The sequence below is a fragment of the Chrysemys picta genome, chromosome 11 (assembly GCF_011386835.1).
Source record: "Chrysemys picta bellii isolate R12L10 chromosome 11, ASM1138683v2, whole genome shotgun sequence".
NCBI classification, from domain to species: Eukaryota; Metazoa; Chordata; order Testudines; family Emydidae; genus Chrysemys; species Chrysemys picta.
Genome location: NC_088801.1, coordinates 73,730,798 through 73,748,560, shown reverse-complemented (window position 1 = coordinate 73,748,560; position 17,763 = coordinate 73,730,798). Strand labels below are relative to the sequence as shown.

Genomic DNA, 17,763 nt, shown 5'->3' with positions numbered 1-17,763 from the left:
AACACCAAGTTAACACAAAAAAAAAATCACCTCCACCTTTTGAAAGACAGTTTATTGTGTATGGTTCTTTTCAGTGGCTCCCTTACATCTGGCTCCTTCTCCCCTTGTAATTCCCAACTGGTGTAATATGAGCAGAGCTGTCTTTTTATAGCACACGCTTCTCATTTACAACTGGCCGCCTTTGTACGCTGTATTAAAAATAATAAAACGTGCTTCCCAAGTGCAAAGAATTGAAAATGTCCAGCTTTGACTGTATTCCTGATCACCCGGCCAGCTCCAATTTGGTGAGGAGATTAAAGGCTGCCCTGGACGTCGGGGATGAGAACACAGTGATGGATTTGATCTGCACTGAAGTTCAACATGTGAATGCCACCATCGAACTCTCTAATGATGACTGGATGAAGGAGCCACAAGCTCACCTGCACCCTTTAGTGCTAGTAGGTAACTGTGATATTTTTTAAATGGCAAAAATAGAGACTTAAAATGTCATTATCATTTTCATTGTGTGAAGAACTAGCATTCCTTAATGGGAAGACATTGACAGATGAAATTTTGTTTACCTGAACATTAGATATAGTCTAACAGGGCACCGGTTTTCCATGCTATGAGCTGGGACTTTAGACTAGCTCCAAGCTTGATCATCATCACACTAGTTTCACCTCTTTCCAGTATTCCACCCTATGCTCGGTGTTTGCCATGGTTAAAACAATTGAATACATTATTCTAGCAGACAGGCCACCGTAAGTGCAGCAATCAGGTCAGGATCAAAGATCAATTTGCTCTCCACACTGAAGAGTGTTTCTCAACCCTACCTTGCATTCGAACAATTTCCAGGCAGATAACACTCATAAATTTAATTCTGTTGGAGTCTGCCTCTCTTTGTAAATTAGAGTTTGGACAAAAACCTAACGGAGCTAAGTACGCCATCCACTCCCTAACAGGAATAATCACATGAATCTTTTGCAATCCCAGCACTCAGGCCTCTAAGTTCCAGGTTACTGAGTTTTGCTGGCTTCTCTGTCTATCTGGTATGCCCAAGGGTCACTGTCGCCTCCCAAACATTCACCAGTGGCTGCGTGTGGCTCTGCTGTGGCCTGCCTCGGTTTCCCCTATGACAAGGTAACAATTAGTTAACAGCCCTGTCGAGGAGAAGCCAGACTCTCTAACTAACTTCAGCATAGCTCCATTTAATAAATCATTCTGAAAGGACCACTTGCACAATGGTTTAAAAGCCCTTAGCACAGAGCCCAGGCAAAACGTTAAAAGTCCCCAGAACAACAGTTTCTGAATCTCTTCAGAAAATTCTTCAGGGAGCTAGGCCAGGATGAGTTTTCCTTGCTAGGCTCAGCAGCTTCTTGAGCAGTTAGTCTCAGCTTCCTCTAGCAGCAGCTCCTGCTACTGTAAGCCCCAGGCTTCTCTGCTGTCTGGATAGCTCTGTAGTCTCTCTCTGAGATGGTCAGAGTCTCTCCTAGGCCTCCCCAGCTGGACATCTTTGCAGTCCCTTCTATTGGTTCAGCCTCTGTCCCAGGCTTTCCTGCCTGATGCTGTCATAACATCTCCACCTTAGCTTGCAGCTTCTTTTTAATAGCCAGCTAATTAATACCCACATCCCAACTCAGCTGTGGTGGGCCACCTAATTAGCCCGGACTAATTGTTTCCAGGCCTCTGGCCTTAGAGGAGCAAGCCACCCTATGACATGGTGCTGACCCCAACATTCCCAGTCTCCTCTGTTACACTGAACAATTCATTACATCACTGCTTTTACAGCTACTTTTTCTCACCCTTAGGGGGCAGTGTTGCACCAAAACAACCGCCACACAACTATTTTGCCTTCCGTTTCAGCTGTTTCGAGTTCGATATTAACTCTTAAACCCTTTAAAGAAAATCTTGATACCAGAGTGCAAACAGTACTTCATTTCTTAAAATTAAAGCAACCAGAAGTTACCGTTGCATCGTGTTTATGAGGACAACATGCAGACAAAAGTGTTATGCCCCCAAGTGTTGGGGGGAGGGATAGCTCAGTGATTTGAGCATTGGCCTGCTAAACCCAGGGTTGTGAGTTCAATCCTTGAGGGGGCCACTTAGGGATCTGGGGCAAAATCAGTACTTGGTCCTGCTAGTGAAGGCAGGGGGCTGGACTCAATGACTTTTCAAGGTCCCTTCCAGTTCTAGGAGATGGGATATCTCCATTAATTATATTATATGCCTCTGTATCAACATAGGAGCCTCTCTTCCATGGAAACAGTGAAAAAAATAGAATGCGCACACTTCTGAGCATCACAGCCTCTTTGTCCAGCCAGGAAACAGAACAAAGTGGGATAGCTCAGTGAGGGGGACATAGCTCAGTGGTTTGAGCATTGGCCTGCTAAACCCAGGGTTGTGAGTTCAATCCTTGAGGGGCCCATTTAGGATCTGGGGCAAAAATCTGTCTGGGGATTGGCCCTGCTTTGAGCAGGGGGGTGGACTAGATGACCTCCTGAGATCCCTTCCAACCCTGATATTCTATGAAAGTACAATATGGAGCTAGCTCCAAGAGTGACCTATGCCCATTTCTCAGAGGAAGGCAGAGACTTGGACTCAGGACCCAGTGCATGGGAAGGAGATTTCACTGGCGCTCAGGCTGGCTTCCACGCATTCAGGACTTTTGGCCATGCTGGAGGCACCATGGCCACAGTCTCTGCAACTCTAATAGTCATGCGGAATAAGAGAGAGGAAAAGGATGAGTCTTGTCCAAGTAAGCCAACTGAGCATGTCCTGTCATTGTCTAATCCACGCGGGGGGTACATTATTTTCCTGGTTCTTCTGTTTTTAAACTGTTTTATATCATTTTTTTTCCAAATACAAGAGAGAACTTAGCCTAGAGAACAATCAGACGTTCTAATTTCCCCTTTTAGGTAAGTTGGTTTCCCATGCAGTGCAGCATTCAGAGAAAGAGCCATGAAGCAAGCACAGAGAATGCAGCTGGGAAGAAGAAGCAATGCTGTCAGAGGTCTGGGAGGACTGCTGATTAGGCCCAGTCCCCAGGCCTGGGGGGATCAGTGTGGAGAATCCACTGCTTAAATGCCCTGTATTGAATTAGCCTTTGGAGCCTGCGGGGTCAGAGTGCAGAGGTTGTGGGCAATGAAGACTAGTCAAGATGGGCCAGTGGTTGAGGCACTGGCCTGGTATCAAGAGATGGGGTGCAAGTGTGAACTTGGGCAAGTCCCACAGGGCCTGATTTTCAGAGGTGCCACCAGGGCCGGCTCCAGGGTTTTTGCCGCCCCAAGCGGCGCAAAAAAAAAAAAAAAGCCGCGATCGCGATCTGCGGCGGCAATTCGGCGGGAGGTCCTTGGCTCCGAGCGGGAGTGAGGGACCGTCCACCGAATAGTTGGACCTGCCGCCCCTCTCCGGAGTGGCCGCCTGTTTGGCAAGCTGGTGCCTAGAGCCGGCCCTGGGTGCCACACACCCACAACTCCTATTGACCTCAAGAGGAGATATGGGTGCTTAGAAGTCTGAGTACCTCTGGGCCTTTGCAAAATAGGAATAGAAGTAACGCCCCGTTTCACGGGGTGTTGCAGGGATAAAGTCACTAACAATCGTGAGGCACATAGCAATAGGACATATAAAAGCTGCTAGAGAGACAGAGGGAGCAAACTGGGAGTTGCTAACATAGAAAAATTCAAGCCCCTGCTCCCCTCATGTTTAAAGTCAACTGTGTTCAAAGGTGACGTTTCAGCTCTGCCCTCACAGTCATGCTGCATCTTTGAACAAGGCGGTAAAACCTTGAAAATTCACATTAATGACTGGAAGCCTCATTGCGAGTTACCAGATGTTGTGGATTAGCCATGAAGGGAACACACCGTTTAGGAGAGCAAGGATAATGCATCCTAGCATATTTTGGGCATTGATTTTGACAAATGGAGCTTACTTTAAATTATTTACGATACTTCCTGGTGTACAAGTAAGTATCTTCCAGCACAATTTATGAAAGTAATGAAGTCTTGGTAACATGAGACATCACTACTGTACTTAGCTATCACTGAGAAGTGGGGAGAGACCATTGTATATGTGAGAGCACTATGGAGTGTACTAATCAGCAAACCTACTGTAACTGGATGGAATTTCACAAGCCATATGACATGAGGCCAATTTGCCAAAGCTTCACACACCATTATTCACCTTACCATTTCATAGCTGCATGCCACAGGAAAAAAATAATAGGCAAAGTTCTCTTTGCCAACATCAACTTCATGGGAAATTTGATTTGATGTGGATTCAGATGAAATTTGTACACAGGTATTGAGGAAGTGGTCTTTCTTTGGCCAGTGAAAAACTAAATCCATATCTGAATGTCTTTATTTCTAATTAAACAAAGAACTATAATTTTTCTACCTGCACCAAACCAAATTTAAAAGACAGCAGAGGACACCAGTACACTATTATTGGAGCTGAACAGGAATTTTCTGTTAAAATTTGTTATATATATGTACGATATACGTGATACGAGTCAAAACAAAACATTGTGACCTTATCTAAATGCTTGGATAATTTCTCTTCAAAAATGTTGATGAAATCAATATGTTCCCACAAAACAGGGCAATTTAGTCAAATCCGCATTTTCCAATAGAAAGTTGTTGCATTGGAATAATTTTGACCAGCTCTGTGTATTTAACCACACTGAGCAGAGGTCTTCATTGAGCGGTCTGCAATGACAGATCTCTTTCCTGAATTAATACAGTTACTTCCGAACGTTATAAGGTGTACGAGTCATTTAAATTTTTCCCTCCAATGTGCATTACTTTGCATTTATGAACATTGAACTTCATTTGCCATCATGTTGTCCGTTCACTTAGCTTTGCTTGGTCTCTCAGGAGAGTCTCACAGTCCTCTCTGCTCTTCCCTGACCTACATAATTGTGTGTCTGATCCAGAGTCTAACCAAGGGTGTTGGTTCTCTCCTGCCTTGCACTTTGTGCCTTCATTTACATATCTAAGTGTGCACAAAATGCTCCCAAATCACAAGATACAAGACAGCAGAGAATCAGTCTCAAGAACAATAAGTTTATGCTTGAGCTGGACAAATAATTTATCATTAATAATTTATTGGACAAACTGCCTTTTTCTCTATTGCAGTTGTCTCAAATTTATTTATGATTCAACATCATTTCCTAATAATGTGGGTGGTAAGTTCTTAGCCTATAGTGTGCGTGCAATCAATTGCAAGAATCCGATATGTAAATATGAGCTGGTTTAATTGGATATTTAAGTCACATGAGTAATTTCCACAGGTAAATAAGCAGTACAATAATTATAAACATATCAACGCTACTGCAATAAAGCAAACTGTCTCTGGGAATGAGAAAAGGGCCTTAGGGAAAAAGGTACCATGCTTTGTAACAAGATAAATGCATCCTCCCTCTTTGTTTGTTCACAGCCTAAGAATGCAGCCCTGAAAAAGAATGGGTCCCTTCTTTCTTCCACAGGGTTATCACTCTGGAACAGAATGGTTTGAGAGAGAAAAAACAAAGTGAGGAAGCAGACCCTAGAAAATTCATCCTTACCTGGAGAACACACTTAAGACATGGTTAGAGCAGACATGATTCTCTGAAAGAGCAAGGAAAAGGGAAGCCTAGGTCAACCTGCTTTTAGCAAAGCATGATGGGAAGAGAAATCTAGGATCCTATAAAAGGCAGGCTTTTCTACCTCACCTTTAGTGTTGATAACAATAGTACTAATAAAAGTACTGTTCTGATAAGAATGCTAGAAGGTAAGCTCTGAAGATATTCTTCTACTTTAAAAATTTTAACTGTATGTTAATAATTAAATTAATGGATATAGCCTATCTCCTAGAACTGGAAGGGACCTTGAAAGATCATTGAGTCCAGCCTCCTGCCCCCACTAGGCAGAACCAAGTACTGATTTTGCCCCAGATCCCTAAGTGGCCCTCTCAAAGATTGAACTCACAACCCTGGGTTTAGCAGCCAAAGCTCAAACCACTGAGCTATCCCTCCCCCTCGACTGCATGGTTTACATGATGAATATTTTCCAATATTTGCTCAATTTCTTGTTTCCACAAAAACTCCTGTCAGCACTAGCACTTACTAGTACTTTCATGGACTACAAATATCAGAACTAAGATCACGGTCAAAGAGTATCTTACCTCTTTTAAGAATCTGAATGAGAGTTGACTTGCATATCTCCTGTGGGGGAAGGGATTGTTTGTTTGTTTTTCTGTATTTACACAACTGTGAATGAAATACTCATGTCTCAATTACAATTAGTTATTTACTTTTAAATTTGTTAATACACGATCATTAGAGAGGACACTATTAATTAGTGTTGACACCTCTTGTGACTATTGTTTCTCATGCTTACTTGGAATTTTTCTTAAAATATGTAAGAATCTTAAATTTCATTTAAAAAAATATTTAGTTCTCTTGGTTGTGGAGCAAGGCTTCAAAACTTAACCAGAATACACCCTAAAGGTTTAAAAGTCATCTGGATTCTAAAAACCCCAAAATGTATATGTAAAAATCTCCTGATTTTTAAGCCAATCTTGTGATTTTGAATCCTTGGGGTTGACAGTATTGGAAGTTATGATTTGAAGCCTATATAATGTTATCAACTAACAAAGCTGTTATGTAGCAGCTTAAGGGTAATAAATTAGTAAACATGCTCTCAATTTACTCTTTTTAGTTTTGCATATTGTGCTCTTTCACATGACAATAATGAGTTTTCCTAATAATGTGAAATCAGCTCAGACAATTTGAGTCATTATTAATAGACACACTTGATCTGAAGAAGTAAAATTGCTTAATGTTTTGTTAAATGAGGTGTACTCTACAAACATTCATATTCAGAAAGAAGGGTAAGATACTAAACATATTAAAGATTAATGGTTGTAATGCTATTGCTAATGGAGGGGGCATGCTTGTGAGCTGTACCTTTATGGGCCCTATCCTGCAAATACATCCGAGTAATTTACAGATCTGAGTTAGTCCATTAAGTAGAGTTACTCACGTGCATAATTATTGTCCGGATCAGGCCCTAAACCTAAAACCTGTTTGTTAGTCTGCCCACCCAAAATAATAAAGTGAAACTATATATCAAGGACTTTCTCTTGAGGATTAAAAGGAAGGAAGAATGACAAAAACACTGAAACTAGGAAGATTACTTTGGAACAGATTGTGGTGCCCTTAGTCAGGTAGAGAAGCATTTTACTCCACAACTAGTGCCATTGGTGTCAATAGAATGAGACATAAGTAACTTATCATTTCAGTTGGGCGACTTTTTTTTTTTTTTTTAAACAAAAAGGGCATTTTGGAGGGCCCAAAACTATTTGCCAAATTCAGGTTGAATTCAAAGAATAGTTTCAGTTGGGAAAAAAAAGTCAGAAGAGTCAAAATGTTTCTTTTTCACTTTTTTGTTTTGAAACATTTTGGTTTTGATTTTTGCTTTGAAATGGCATTTGGATTTCAAATTTGACCAACTTAAAAAAAAAACCATACGCACACCAAAAAAGATGAAAAATACCCAAAACAGGCGACTCAAAATGAAAACTTTGACAAATGTTTTGGTCCATTCAAAACAAAATTTTTCAATTTGACAAAAAAAATCATTTCAGTTTGAATCAAATCAGATTTTTGAGGAGGTTGGTTTTTTTTGTTTTTTTTTTTCAATTTAGCCCACAAAGTGCCCGAAATAAAGTGCATTATTTGCTCAGCTCTGCTCATCACCATCAACTAATCAGAAACTGACCCTCTGTCAACAGCAGTTCCTACTCTGCATATGAATAGACAGGAGAAAAGAGCATCCAAAACAAAATATATAAAGGCAAGCAAAAGAACATAGCTTTGTCCAAGGTCATAGAGTGATATTTCACCATCACTGATGTAATTTCTGACCAAGTCATAACAAAAATTAATTTCCCCATACAAATAGAGCAAGAGATCTGTTTCAGTCTAGATTACTTATTTTATGTTAAGAAAAACAACACAAAGAACAAATATCAAGTCTCCATGAGTGAGAGATCACTATCATTAACATTCTGCATGCTGACCTGAAACGCAAGATAGTAGCTGTGTCACATGTTCCCAGGTTGCAGGCAGGAAGAGAATTTTATACTTTTAATGATGAAGTACACAGAATGTCTACATCTCCTTCAAGTTACATAGAGAATATATTTGTGGTCTATTGGGGAGGCAGTGCGGCCTAGTGTCTTGGTTACTGAATTAGGACTTGAGTTTAATTCTGAGCCCTGCCACTGGTTTGCTGGGTGACCTGGGGCAAGTCACTTCCTCATTCCGTGCCTCAGTTTCTCCATCTGTACAAAGGGATCATTGATATTGACCTCCTTTGTAAAGCATGTTGAGATCGGCACATGGCAAACAGTATAAAAAGGCATATTTTAAGGAGCATAGAACAATATCTACTGCAGTTTTGATCAGGATTGTTTATGTTCTGAAATGGATTTTAGTTTTAAAAATACAGTAATTTCAGACCATTGAATATCATTCATAGAAAACAAAAGAAACCCAGTAACACTTGATTCCCAGGGAAGAGTATCCGAAAATGGTGCACGGGCCAAAAGCAGGCAACTCAAAGTGTCCAGAAGTAGGTATATGGGCTAAAATCCTGGCTCTACTGAAGTCAATGGTGCAACTCCCATTGATTTCAATGGGGTGAGGATTTCACCCACAGTGTCTGTATGAAGTTCCCTTTCTTGAAAATCTATTGACTATACATCCAAATTCTGCCACAACTATGAAGTTTCTTCATTCTAACAAATTAGGACAACTTTAGATCCAAAGCTGCAGGTTAGTTACAGTCTTTTCTCTCGTGGAGCAATGATGGGGTTTATATCCTCGGCTTCTTTAGCAATCCAACTGGGGAACCTTCCTTGCTCTTTCCTGTTTATTAGCCAGCAGCATTTCTATGTATCCAAGATTTCACTCAGAAGTGCACAGACTTCAGAAAGTGACCAACAAACCCACAATAATCCACCTGCCAGGAATCAATGCTAATTTTATTACCCCTAAATTTAACTAAAAACATGAAAATATGGCTTCATCCTGATCTTCATACCGTAGCTTCTAATGATTTGGAAAACCAGCTTGCCTTAGCTAGCATATGAGTGAAGTAACCGACACAGAGTGGTGTTGGTTACATGCCCCACTTAGGGATACTTAGGGATTATTAAAATCCTCCCAGTCATGGCTAATTTTAGCCTCACATGTTAGTAATGCTGTTATTATTGTAACTGTGTCCCTGCACTGACCGCAACATTTGAGTAATTGGATGGAAATAATGGCTCATAAAAAGGGGGAGGGATGAAACGCGGATCTGAATATTGTAACACACTGCCTCTGGCTGTTTAAGTTTTGGGGATTTTCTCCCCGTTTTTTCCACTCCTGTGCTACTCACACCCCTCTTTTCCAGACACAATACGTCCCACTTCACATTCTTGTGACCGAGAAGGACTAGGTTCTCTACTGAACATATCAGCCCTGCTCCCTAACTTGCATGTGGGGGGGGGGGGGGTGAGAAGATAATCCCTTCCTACATGTTGATTTCCCAGCTGCACCTGGGGTGGGAAATAAAAGATCAGGAGCCAAACCCAGATTTCCTCTATGGCAACCACCAGGTTAATTGCTGGGAGACATTATGAGACGATATGAACCAAACACCAATCTGAATCTCAAACCAAGCCCAAACTACTGTACATTCAGGTTCAAAACAGTTCAAGTGATACATTCATTCCTGCCCCTACCTTCCTTCCTTACCCCAAAAGTTTACTGCCTTTGCTCAAAGACACCTCTGGGATGCAGAAGGGTCAGCAAGATGTATTGGGACATCTGCCATATTACAATGGTGCAACATTCAAGTGAACCACGTAATACATGGAGGACGAATAGAGCACATCGCCAGAGACCTCCCCTGCCCGATGGAATATCAACAAGCACAGAGGCTTGGATGAGACGAGGAAGAGGCACTGGAGGCTAAGGATCAGCTGAAGGTTGGAGAGGCAAGGGTGGAAAAGAGGATAGGAAGAATCTGATTGGATTTGGAGGGAGAAGGAAAATTAAGAAAAACGTTAAAAAGTTTTGGATGATCTTAGATAAACTTCAGGTGCTGACACACCTGGAGACATCATTTTATGGTTCAGGAAGAGTCCCTCTCTCAAAGCCAAAAGGAAAAATAAAATATTGAGGAGTTGAAGCCTTACCAGTTAGGATAAATCCATGTTCTATTCTAGTTCTAGTTTTCTAGCAGGTGGGGCTGAGACACAAAAGTTAGGTCCGGATCTGATTTCAAATTCACCCGTCCCTCAAAAGATTGAAAGCGTTCAGATCTGGGAGTTTGGCTGGGGTCTAGCGCAACTTTCAAGATGCTGCACTGTAGAAGAAGCTCAATGTGACTTTTGCAACATGCTTCGTTACAAGGTCCTCTGATTCTTTGCAGTACCGAGGAGGTGGCACAAGAGGCTATAGTGGCGTCTATACTGCAGACATGATAGCACAATGATGAATGCGGAGATACACATGGGTCTGTGGGAAAGAAGGTAAAAGGAAAACAAAGCAATACATTGACAAACTCTGGGAAACAATGGAAAGCTGTCAGATTGTAGAGAACACCCTCTACAGAAACGCCAGAATCACTTCCATCCTCACCTACATATTCTGTCAACTATTCCATCCAACTAGTGACCCTATTTAGTTTGGGAGCTGTAATAGAATTTCAGCACAAGGCCACAACTCCTCCATTTTTTGTACATTGTTTGCTAGCTTCATTAGGTTGCAATTTCTTTAGGTCATTGTGTTTTCTCAAGGAGATTTCTTTGGATATTTACTCTGGGGGGGCAGTTAGGACATGGCTCTTAAAGTTTTAGATTATATGAAACCTATTAATTGAGAGGAACGTTCTTGGGCTTAAGCCATCAGACTGGGAGTCATGAGATCCATCGTCAATTCTTGACTCTGCATAGTCATCCTGCGTGAGCTTGAGTATATTAGTTAGGGCTTGATCCTGCTCCCATTGTAAAACTCCCAGTGACTTCAATGAGAGCAGCTGAACTGACCCTCACATCCTTGCAACCCCATTGAAGTCTATGGGAGTTTTGCCTTTAATTTAAATGGTAACGGGATCAGGTTCTGTCTGTTTGCTATACATAGCACAAGGATATTAATTCTTAGATCAAAAGGTGCTGTGAGTTAATTCATTCATGTTTATAAAGTGCTTTGAGATACTCAGAAGACGCTATTCTGAGCACGACTTCTGCAGCAGAGTATTATCACTTAATGTGAAACCCAATTGCACCTAATGGCTCTTTTGTGCTCAAAAGCATATGACAGTGGATTGCGCTGGAAATATGGATCATAGTCCTGAAAAAAATCAGTCTCCCAGCTAAACCACTTACAACATGTATTTTTACACAGACTCCAGAAGAATACGAGTCATATAAATTCATTCAGCTAGGGAAAAAGAAGTTAAAGACCTTGGGGTGAGTGGTTTCTTTTATTATGGGGAAATTTTCCTCCCAGATTAAACTGGTCTCTTTCTCCGCCAACCTGCTGTCTGGAATTAAAACAGGAGTTTAATCAAAGAGGTGCTGACACAAAGCTGCACTGTGAACATTTGACCTTAGCTATCACCTTGTGATTACATACATACATATGTATATATATAACTAGGCAGGCTTGCTGTTGCTATATCCAGGAGTCCATATGACCCCTACTGTATCAAGTAACCATTATCATCTGACCCCACTGGAGTTATAAATACAACAACAATAGAGCTCTAACTGGATTATAATTGGACAATGGTAACAGGACAATGGAAAACTATAAAAGACCATCTATCCACACAGCTAGGTCTTGTACTAAAATAAGTTGCAGTGCATTGCAATGGATGAGCTGCCAGGACCCGTTATAGAGAAGCTACAGATCCTTCGGAAAGTGGAATCAGAGTACCCATTAATGGCTCATGCTCCAGCGGAAAAGTACTATACAGCACTGGTCACGGGAGACCTGAGAAACCTCAAGGTCCTGACTGATAAATATTATGAAGACGTCAATCTGATTTTTGAGATCAGTAAAAATGAGCTGGAATGGCAAGTGAAAAGCCTGGCCTCTTTTGGATTGTCAGGTACTCTTGCTTTCAAGGACCAGTTTAAAAAGTAAACAGGCACTTACTAACACTGCTTGAGAGAAAGGTGCGGTGTGTTCATATTAAATGAATTACACTCTGTTTTAAGTAGCCTGCTAATATGTTACCGAAGAGTCTGATTTCTTTTGAGATGATTATACCATATGCTCCATGGATGCAGCCTTTGTGCTAAATGTTTGCAGTGCCTCGCTGTTAGCAAGTGCTCTAGACAGGGAAAATGAAGGGCCTGATTCTGCAAATTCTCACTAACAGATCTAGGGTACAAATGTTCAGTGATTTAGGAGCCTAAAGTGCCTAACTTGTTTTTAATGGGTCAGTTTGGCATGTTTGAACATTGTATCCACAGTGCTTACTACCAAGCATAGTCCCATGGGGCCAGTTTGTGCCACTCACGGGCAGCTTTGCATTCGGGGCAGGATGCTAAAGGGGTGCAGAACAACACTGCAGCAGGGGGCGCTCTGGGGATGTCCTGCGCTGGGGAGATTGAAGGTTTCCTGGAGCTCTGCAGTGACAGGGGGAGCGTGCAATGGGCTATATCCCTGCAGCATTTTACACCCAGGTTCTGCCTATTCTTAGCCCCTCGTTAGCACTATGACCCCGTAGGGAAGTAGAGAGGGAGCAGAGCCTGCAATACCCAGAGCACACAATGCCATTCTGCACAGGCTTCCTCCCTCCCACTGCGCACCTACATAATGCCTAGGCTGAACCTAGCCCATCATGGGCAATGGAACGATATACCCAGTGCCAGGGCTGGATAAAAACACTGAACAAAACACCTGAGTGTCAGAAAATGGGGCTTCACTGAACACAAAATCTCCCGTGGGAAAGGAGAGGGCTTTTCACAGGATTTTCTATTAGAGAAAATTGAATTAAATGTTTTCCTTCAGGTCAGTGTTAATCCCTGTGACCGCCTAAGCTGCCACGGGGCCTGATGGGAGTTGTACTTCTGGATTCCTTATGCTCCCATTCTCCCCTATAAGCCCAGCTCACTGGCTGGACTACATTTCCCATGATGCACCACTGCCTCTCCATGGTGTTTCAACCTTTCCAAATCAAAGTCTTTCTGAACTCCTTAGTGTGCCACAAGCGTCGTTATTTCAGGTTTTTGTCCCAGTTCAGGGCACAAACAAAATATCCATTTCCCACAGGATAGAAATTCCATTTTCCAATCAGTTTTGCCCAGTCAGCACCGCACATGGGGAGATGGCTCCCAGGTCCCACCGCAACCAGGAATAGAACTCAGGTCTCCCAAGTGCCAGTCTGTCCACTAGGCCACACTGCAGAGGCATATGGCTGCTGAGGCAGGCTTGAAAAAGCAGGGCAGGGCTCCTACCAGTGTAACTGAAACGGCCTCAGTCGACAAAAAAAAGTCATTCAAGTCAGAATGGGGCTAAGTTGCTTTAACGAGGTTTATTTTTAATTGCTCTTATTACACTGTACATATTAAAATATGCAGAAACCGAGAGTTTGACTTTTAGGCTGAGCCAGAGGTGAAAGTAAGCCGGTACGGCGTACCGGCAAGAGCCAGTACGCCGTGCCGAACTGGACCGGCTTCCGTGGCGCTGATTTAAAGGGCCCAGAGTTCCTCAGCGGCTGGAGCCCTGGGCCCTTTAATTCGCCCCTGAGCCCCAGGGCTCCCAGCTGTCTCTGCAGCTGGTAGCTCCGGGGTGATTTAAAGGCCCTGGGGCTCCCAGCCACAGCAGGAGCCCCAAGGCCTTTAAATCATAAAAGGCCCCGCCTCTTCTGGTTGAGGCCATGCCTCTTCCGGTTGAGGCCACGCCCCCGCTCAGGACTCCAGCATACCGGTAACTCCTTTAAGTTACTTTCACCCCTGGGCTGAGCCCTCGCCCCCTACGAACAAACACACGACTTGTATGAATGTGGGCCTCCCCCTAGAGTCGTAACTGCTCAGTTGTAGGTCACAGGCCCTGTACTTGCCCCTTTAGTTCAAGTGGCTTCTGAAGCAGACGAATCTGACTTCCATCTCTGCTGTTGCCATGAAGTGGTAAGTGTCCTGGCTTGGGGAGTGGGGTCAGAAATATGATTTGAACGATCCCAGAGGCTCAAGGGGAGACATTTGTCTAGGCAGTTCTTTAAACGCTTCCTTGGATACTAGGGATGTGTCACTGTGTCTATACTGAAAGGAATCGGTAACATTTCATAGCGCTTATCCAGCACCTCCTTTGGTTCAAGGGATGGGAAAAGCTGGGACAAATGCAGTCCCAAAATAGGCAGTCAACGCAATCGCAAAATCTTCCCATCCTAAACTTTGGTCTGAAACAATAGCCTCCATCCTTCCTGCAATGGAAGGGTCTGGGGGAGGAGTTACACCATACATGCATGCACCATTGGCCGCTGGATTTTAATATCCTGAGGCTACAACTGAAGGGAAGAGGATAAAATAATTTGCAGGATTTCTACCTGTGCATAGGGAGGAAGGCTGGTTATGTGGCAATAGACCACTAGAGGAAACCACTAGCCTGGGACTTGGGCGACCCCAACTATGCCCCAGACTCCCTGTGAGATCTGGAACTTCATCACTCCACACTTCATCTCTCTGCCTCAGTTGCCCATGTCTAAAGAGGGGATAATACTTCCCTTGCCAATGCCTCACCAGCAAGCTGGGGAAATCTGTTTATGTATGTTTTGGTGGCACAACTTGGGTATTCTAGAGCTACTGGAGTACCTAGAAAGGGGGTGTACCTGCTCCCAAACACATGTAGCTCATGATCTACAGAAGGCAGGGTTTGACCTGCTGTGTGTGACGGCATATTGACTTTAGGGGACTGTGTGTACATAAAGCAAGCAGGGGATAGTGGAACTGAATAGCCAGGACATCTCTGATGGCTAGCTTCACACAGGAGCTACGAGGCAGAGAAGCCAGCCACTTGAATGAAATACACGCATATAGTTCTTTGCAAATCCAAACTCTATCCGTGCAAGGGCAGTTGTCATGTCCAGGGTCACTGTAGTATCAAATTCCTGGTTGGCTCTGTTACTTCAGGCCCACTAAAATGTCCAGTTAATGCAGGCTTTCCCCCTGGATGAACAGTAAGCTGCACACCCAGGGGCCAGGCACGGCCCTCAACAGGTTACAAATCTGTATTAGATGCAGGTGGGTAATTAATGAGCTGTCTTTTAAAACTTCTCTGCATGGGCTCAGGGGAAGAAGTTAAGTCTCTGAATAAGGTACCCTTTGCGGCTCATTACAGGCACGATATCGATTCTTCCATCATTATAAGACGGTATTCCTGCCATGTGAAATCCTGCCCATTGATGTGCATTCACTGGGGAATTTTCTTTTCCCCTATAGCCACCACTGCTCAGAGTGGCTAACAACCTTAAACAGGCCTTTTGAAAGCCCCAAAGTTTTCAGAGAGCGAAAAAATGTACAGTGCACTGCTCTGTTTTATTCAGCAAAAGGGCAACGGCTGCACACACAGAGAACTAGAAAGGGGGAAAGAAAGAAACCAGAATTGTGTTGAATGAGGAGCCGGTAATCCTTTTCGAGAGCAATGTGCATTAAAGAGCTGCAAACGCACAGGCATTTTCTGCAGGTCAAAACTTTCTCAAATTCCTTTTCCTGTGCACTGTGCGCCAGGCAGGAGAAGGGAGGGGGCCCACAGGTGCCAAGTCTCTTGGTTTTGCTTTGTATTTTAATTGCTCCCGCTGTCAGGCCTGGTCTACACTACTTGGTTAGGTCGACATAAGCTGCCTTACGTCGCTGTGGAAATGTCTTCACTTAAATTTGGCTCCCATCAATGTAATTTGCCTATCTATGCTGATTTAAACAACAAGGAGTCTGGTGGCACCTTAAAAACTAACAGATTTATTTGGGCATAAGCTTTCGTGGGTAAAAAAAACCTCACTTCTACAGATATTTTTTACCCTCGAAAGTTTATGCCCAAATAAATCTGTTCGTTTTTAAGGTGCCACCGGACTCCTTGTTGTTTTTGTGGATACAGACTAACCTGGCTACCCCCTTATACTTGTCTCTATGCTGATATAGTTACACCATCTCCCCGAGCGGCGTAGAGTCACGGTCAATGGACACAGGCCAACGCCGCATCATTGTAGACACTGCACTGCATACGTTGACTTTTTCTGCCTTTCGGGAGCCATCCCACAATGCACCACACTGACAATTCCTGGTGAGGCTGCACACTACTGACATCAGGAGCTAAGTGTGCTTACACAAGCCATTTTATAACTGCCCGGGCTGTGTGCTGACGTAAGTTAGGTTGACATAACTTTGTAGTGTAGACAGGGCCTTAGTTTGTGCAGCTGGAAAGTATAACATTTACTGTATGTCTTGTATAAAATAACAGGTCACTTCACCTTGAATGGGCCCTTAGCGTAGCAGAAGCAGTTAGCAGCACATATGTTGTTCAACCTGTGTTTAGCTGTGACACTGGGAGTACCTTTCCCAAACCTGAAGAAGAGCTCTGTGTGGCTCAAAAGCTTGTCTCTCTTACCCACAGAAGTTGGTCCATAAAAGATATCATCTCATCCACCTGGTCTATCTGGTTTAAAAGGGCAAAGTCTCTGACATCTGTGTCTGCCACTCACCCCAGTCTTTTATTGGCTTCCCCCTGGCGCTGTAATGATCAAAGCTGGGCAGCTGCTAATGAAGTTATCCTCAGCCCTGGGAGGAAGGGAAGCATGGCTACCACTTTGCAGATCAGAAATTGAGGCATTTAAAAATTAAGAGACTTGCCCAAGGTCCACAGGAAGCCGGTGGCAGAGCTTGGATCTCAGGAGTCCCTCTCCTGTGCCCTAACCACAAGTCCAGCCTTCTCACGTCTCTCTCTCTCTCTCTCTCTCTGCCCTACAGGCCTGTGGTCCCTCGAATACAAGAGGGAACTGACCACCCCACTGTGCATCACCGCCAGAAATGGACACACCGCCTGCGTGCGTCACCTGCTGTTCTGGCGGGCAGACCCCAACATGGCTCCAGGAGGCCAGAGTGCTCTGCACGAGGCCTGCGTGGGGGGCCACACGGACTGCACGGAGCTGCTGCTGGAGCACAGAGCCAACCCCAACCTCCTGAGCGAGGAAGGCTTGGCACCACTGCATCTGTGCACCAACCAGAACACGCTGGGGTAAGAAGAGGGCTGTGCCAGGCAGCATGTACCCACACACACACACATACCCTTCTCTCCCATTATTAACCACCACCGCCCTTGCAATTGTAATGTTCATTTAACCTTCCCTGTGCAGTTCTCTCCACCAGTCCATATATTCTTCTCTACATGGGCCTGAGCCAGAGCCCTTTGGAGCCTATAGAAAGACTCCTATGGAGCTTATAGCATCTTGGCGATTGCTCAGCACAAACCTGCCCCAAGCAAAGTGACTTTCCCCTATAATACTCAGGGCCGCCCAGAGGGGGGAGCAAGTGGAGCAATTTGCCCTGGGCCCCGTAGGGGCCCCGCAAGCCCTGGCCCGGCAGCGGTCCGGGTCTTCGGCGGCATTTCGGTGGCGGGGGGCCCTTTAGTGCTGCCGAAGACGCGGAGCTAGTGAAGGGCCCCCCGCCACCGAAATGCCGCCGAAGACCCTGACCTCCACCAGGTGAGTACAAGCGTTGCAGCTCCCCCGCTTTGCCACAGGGCCCCTGAATCCT

At 44.1% G+C, this 17,763-nt stretch overlaps 1 protein-coding gene across 2 annotated transcripts in view; it reads left to right on the top strand.

Moving 5' to 3' along the window:
- Window positions 1–207: 207 nt before the first annotated feature.
- The window catches only part of ASB18 (ankyrin repeat and SOCS box containing 18), a 51,917-nt gene continuing 34,361 nt past the window's right edge, over window positions 208–17,763 (top strand). The window contains exons 1-3 of one of the 2 annotated variants that reach the window (XM_024109239.3): window positions 208–431; window positions 11,978–12,122; window positions 16,978–17,245. In XM_024109239.3, coding sequence (XP_023965007.2) covers window positions 237–431; window positions 11,978–12,122; window positions 16,978–17,245 — 608 coding nt within the window. In that variant the 5' untranslated portion in view covers window positions 208–236. Of the gene's footprint in view, window positions 432–11,737; window positions 12,123–16,977; window positions 17,246–17,763 lie in introns of those variants that run through there. The other variant, XM_005292108.4, reaches the window with a different exon arrangement.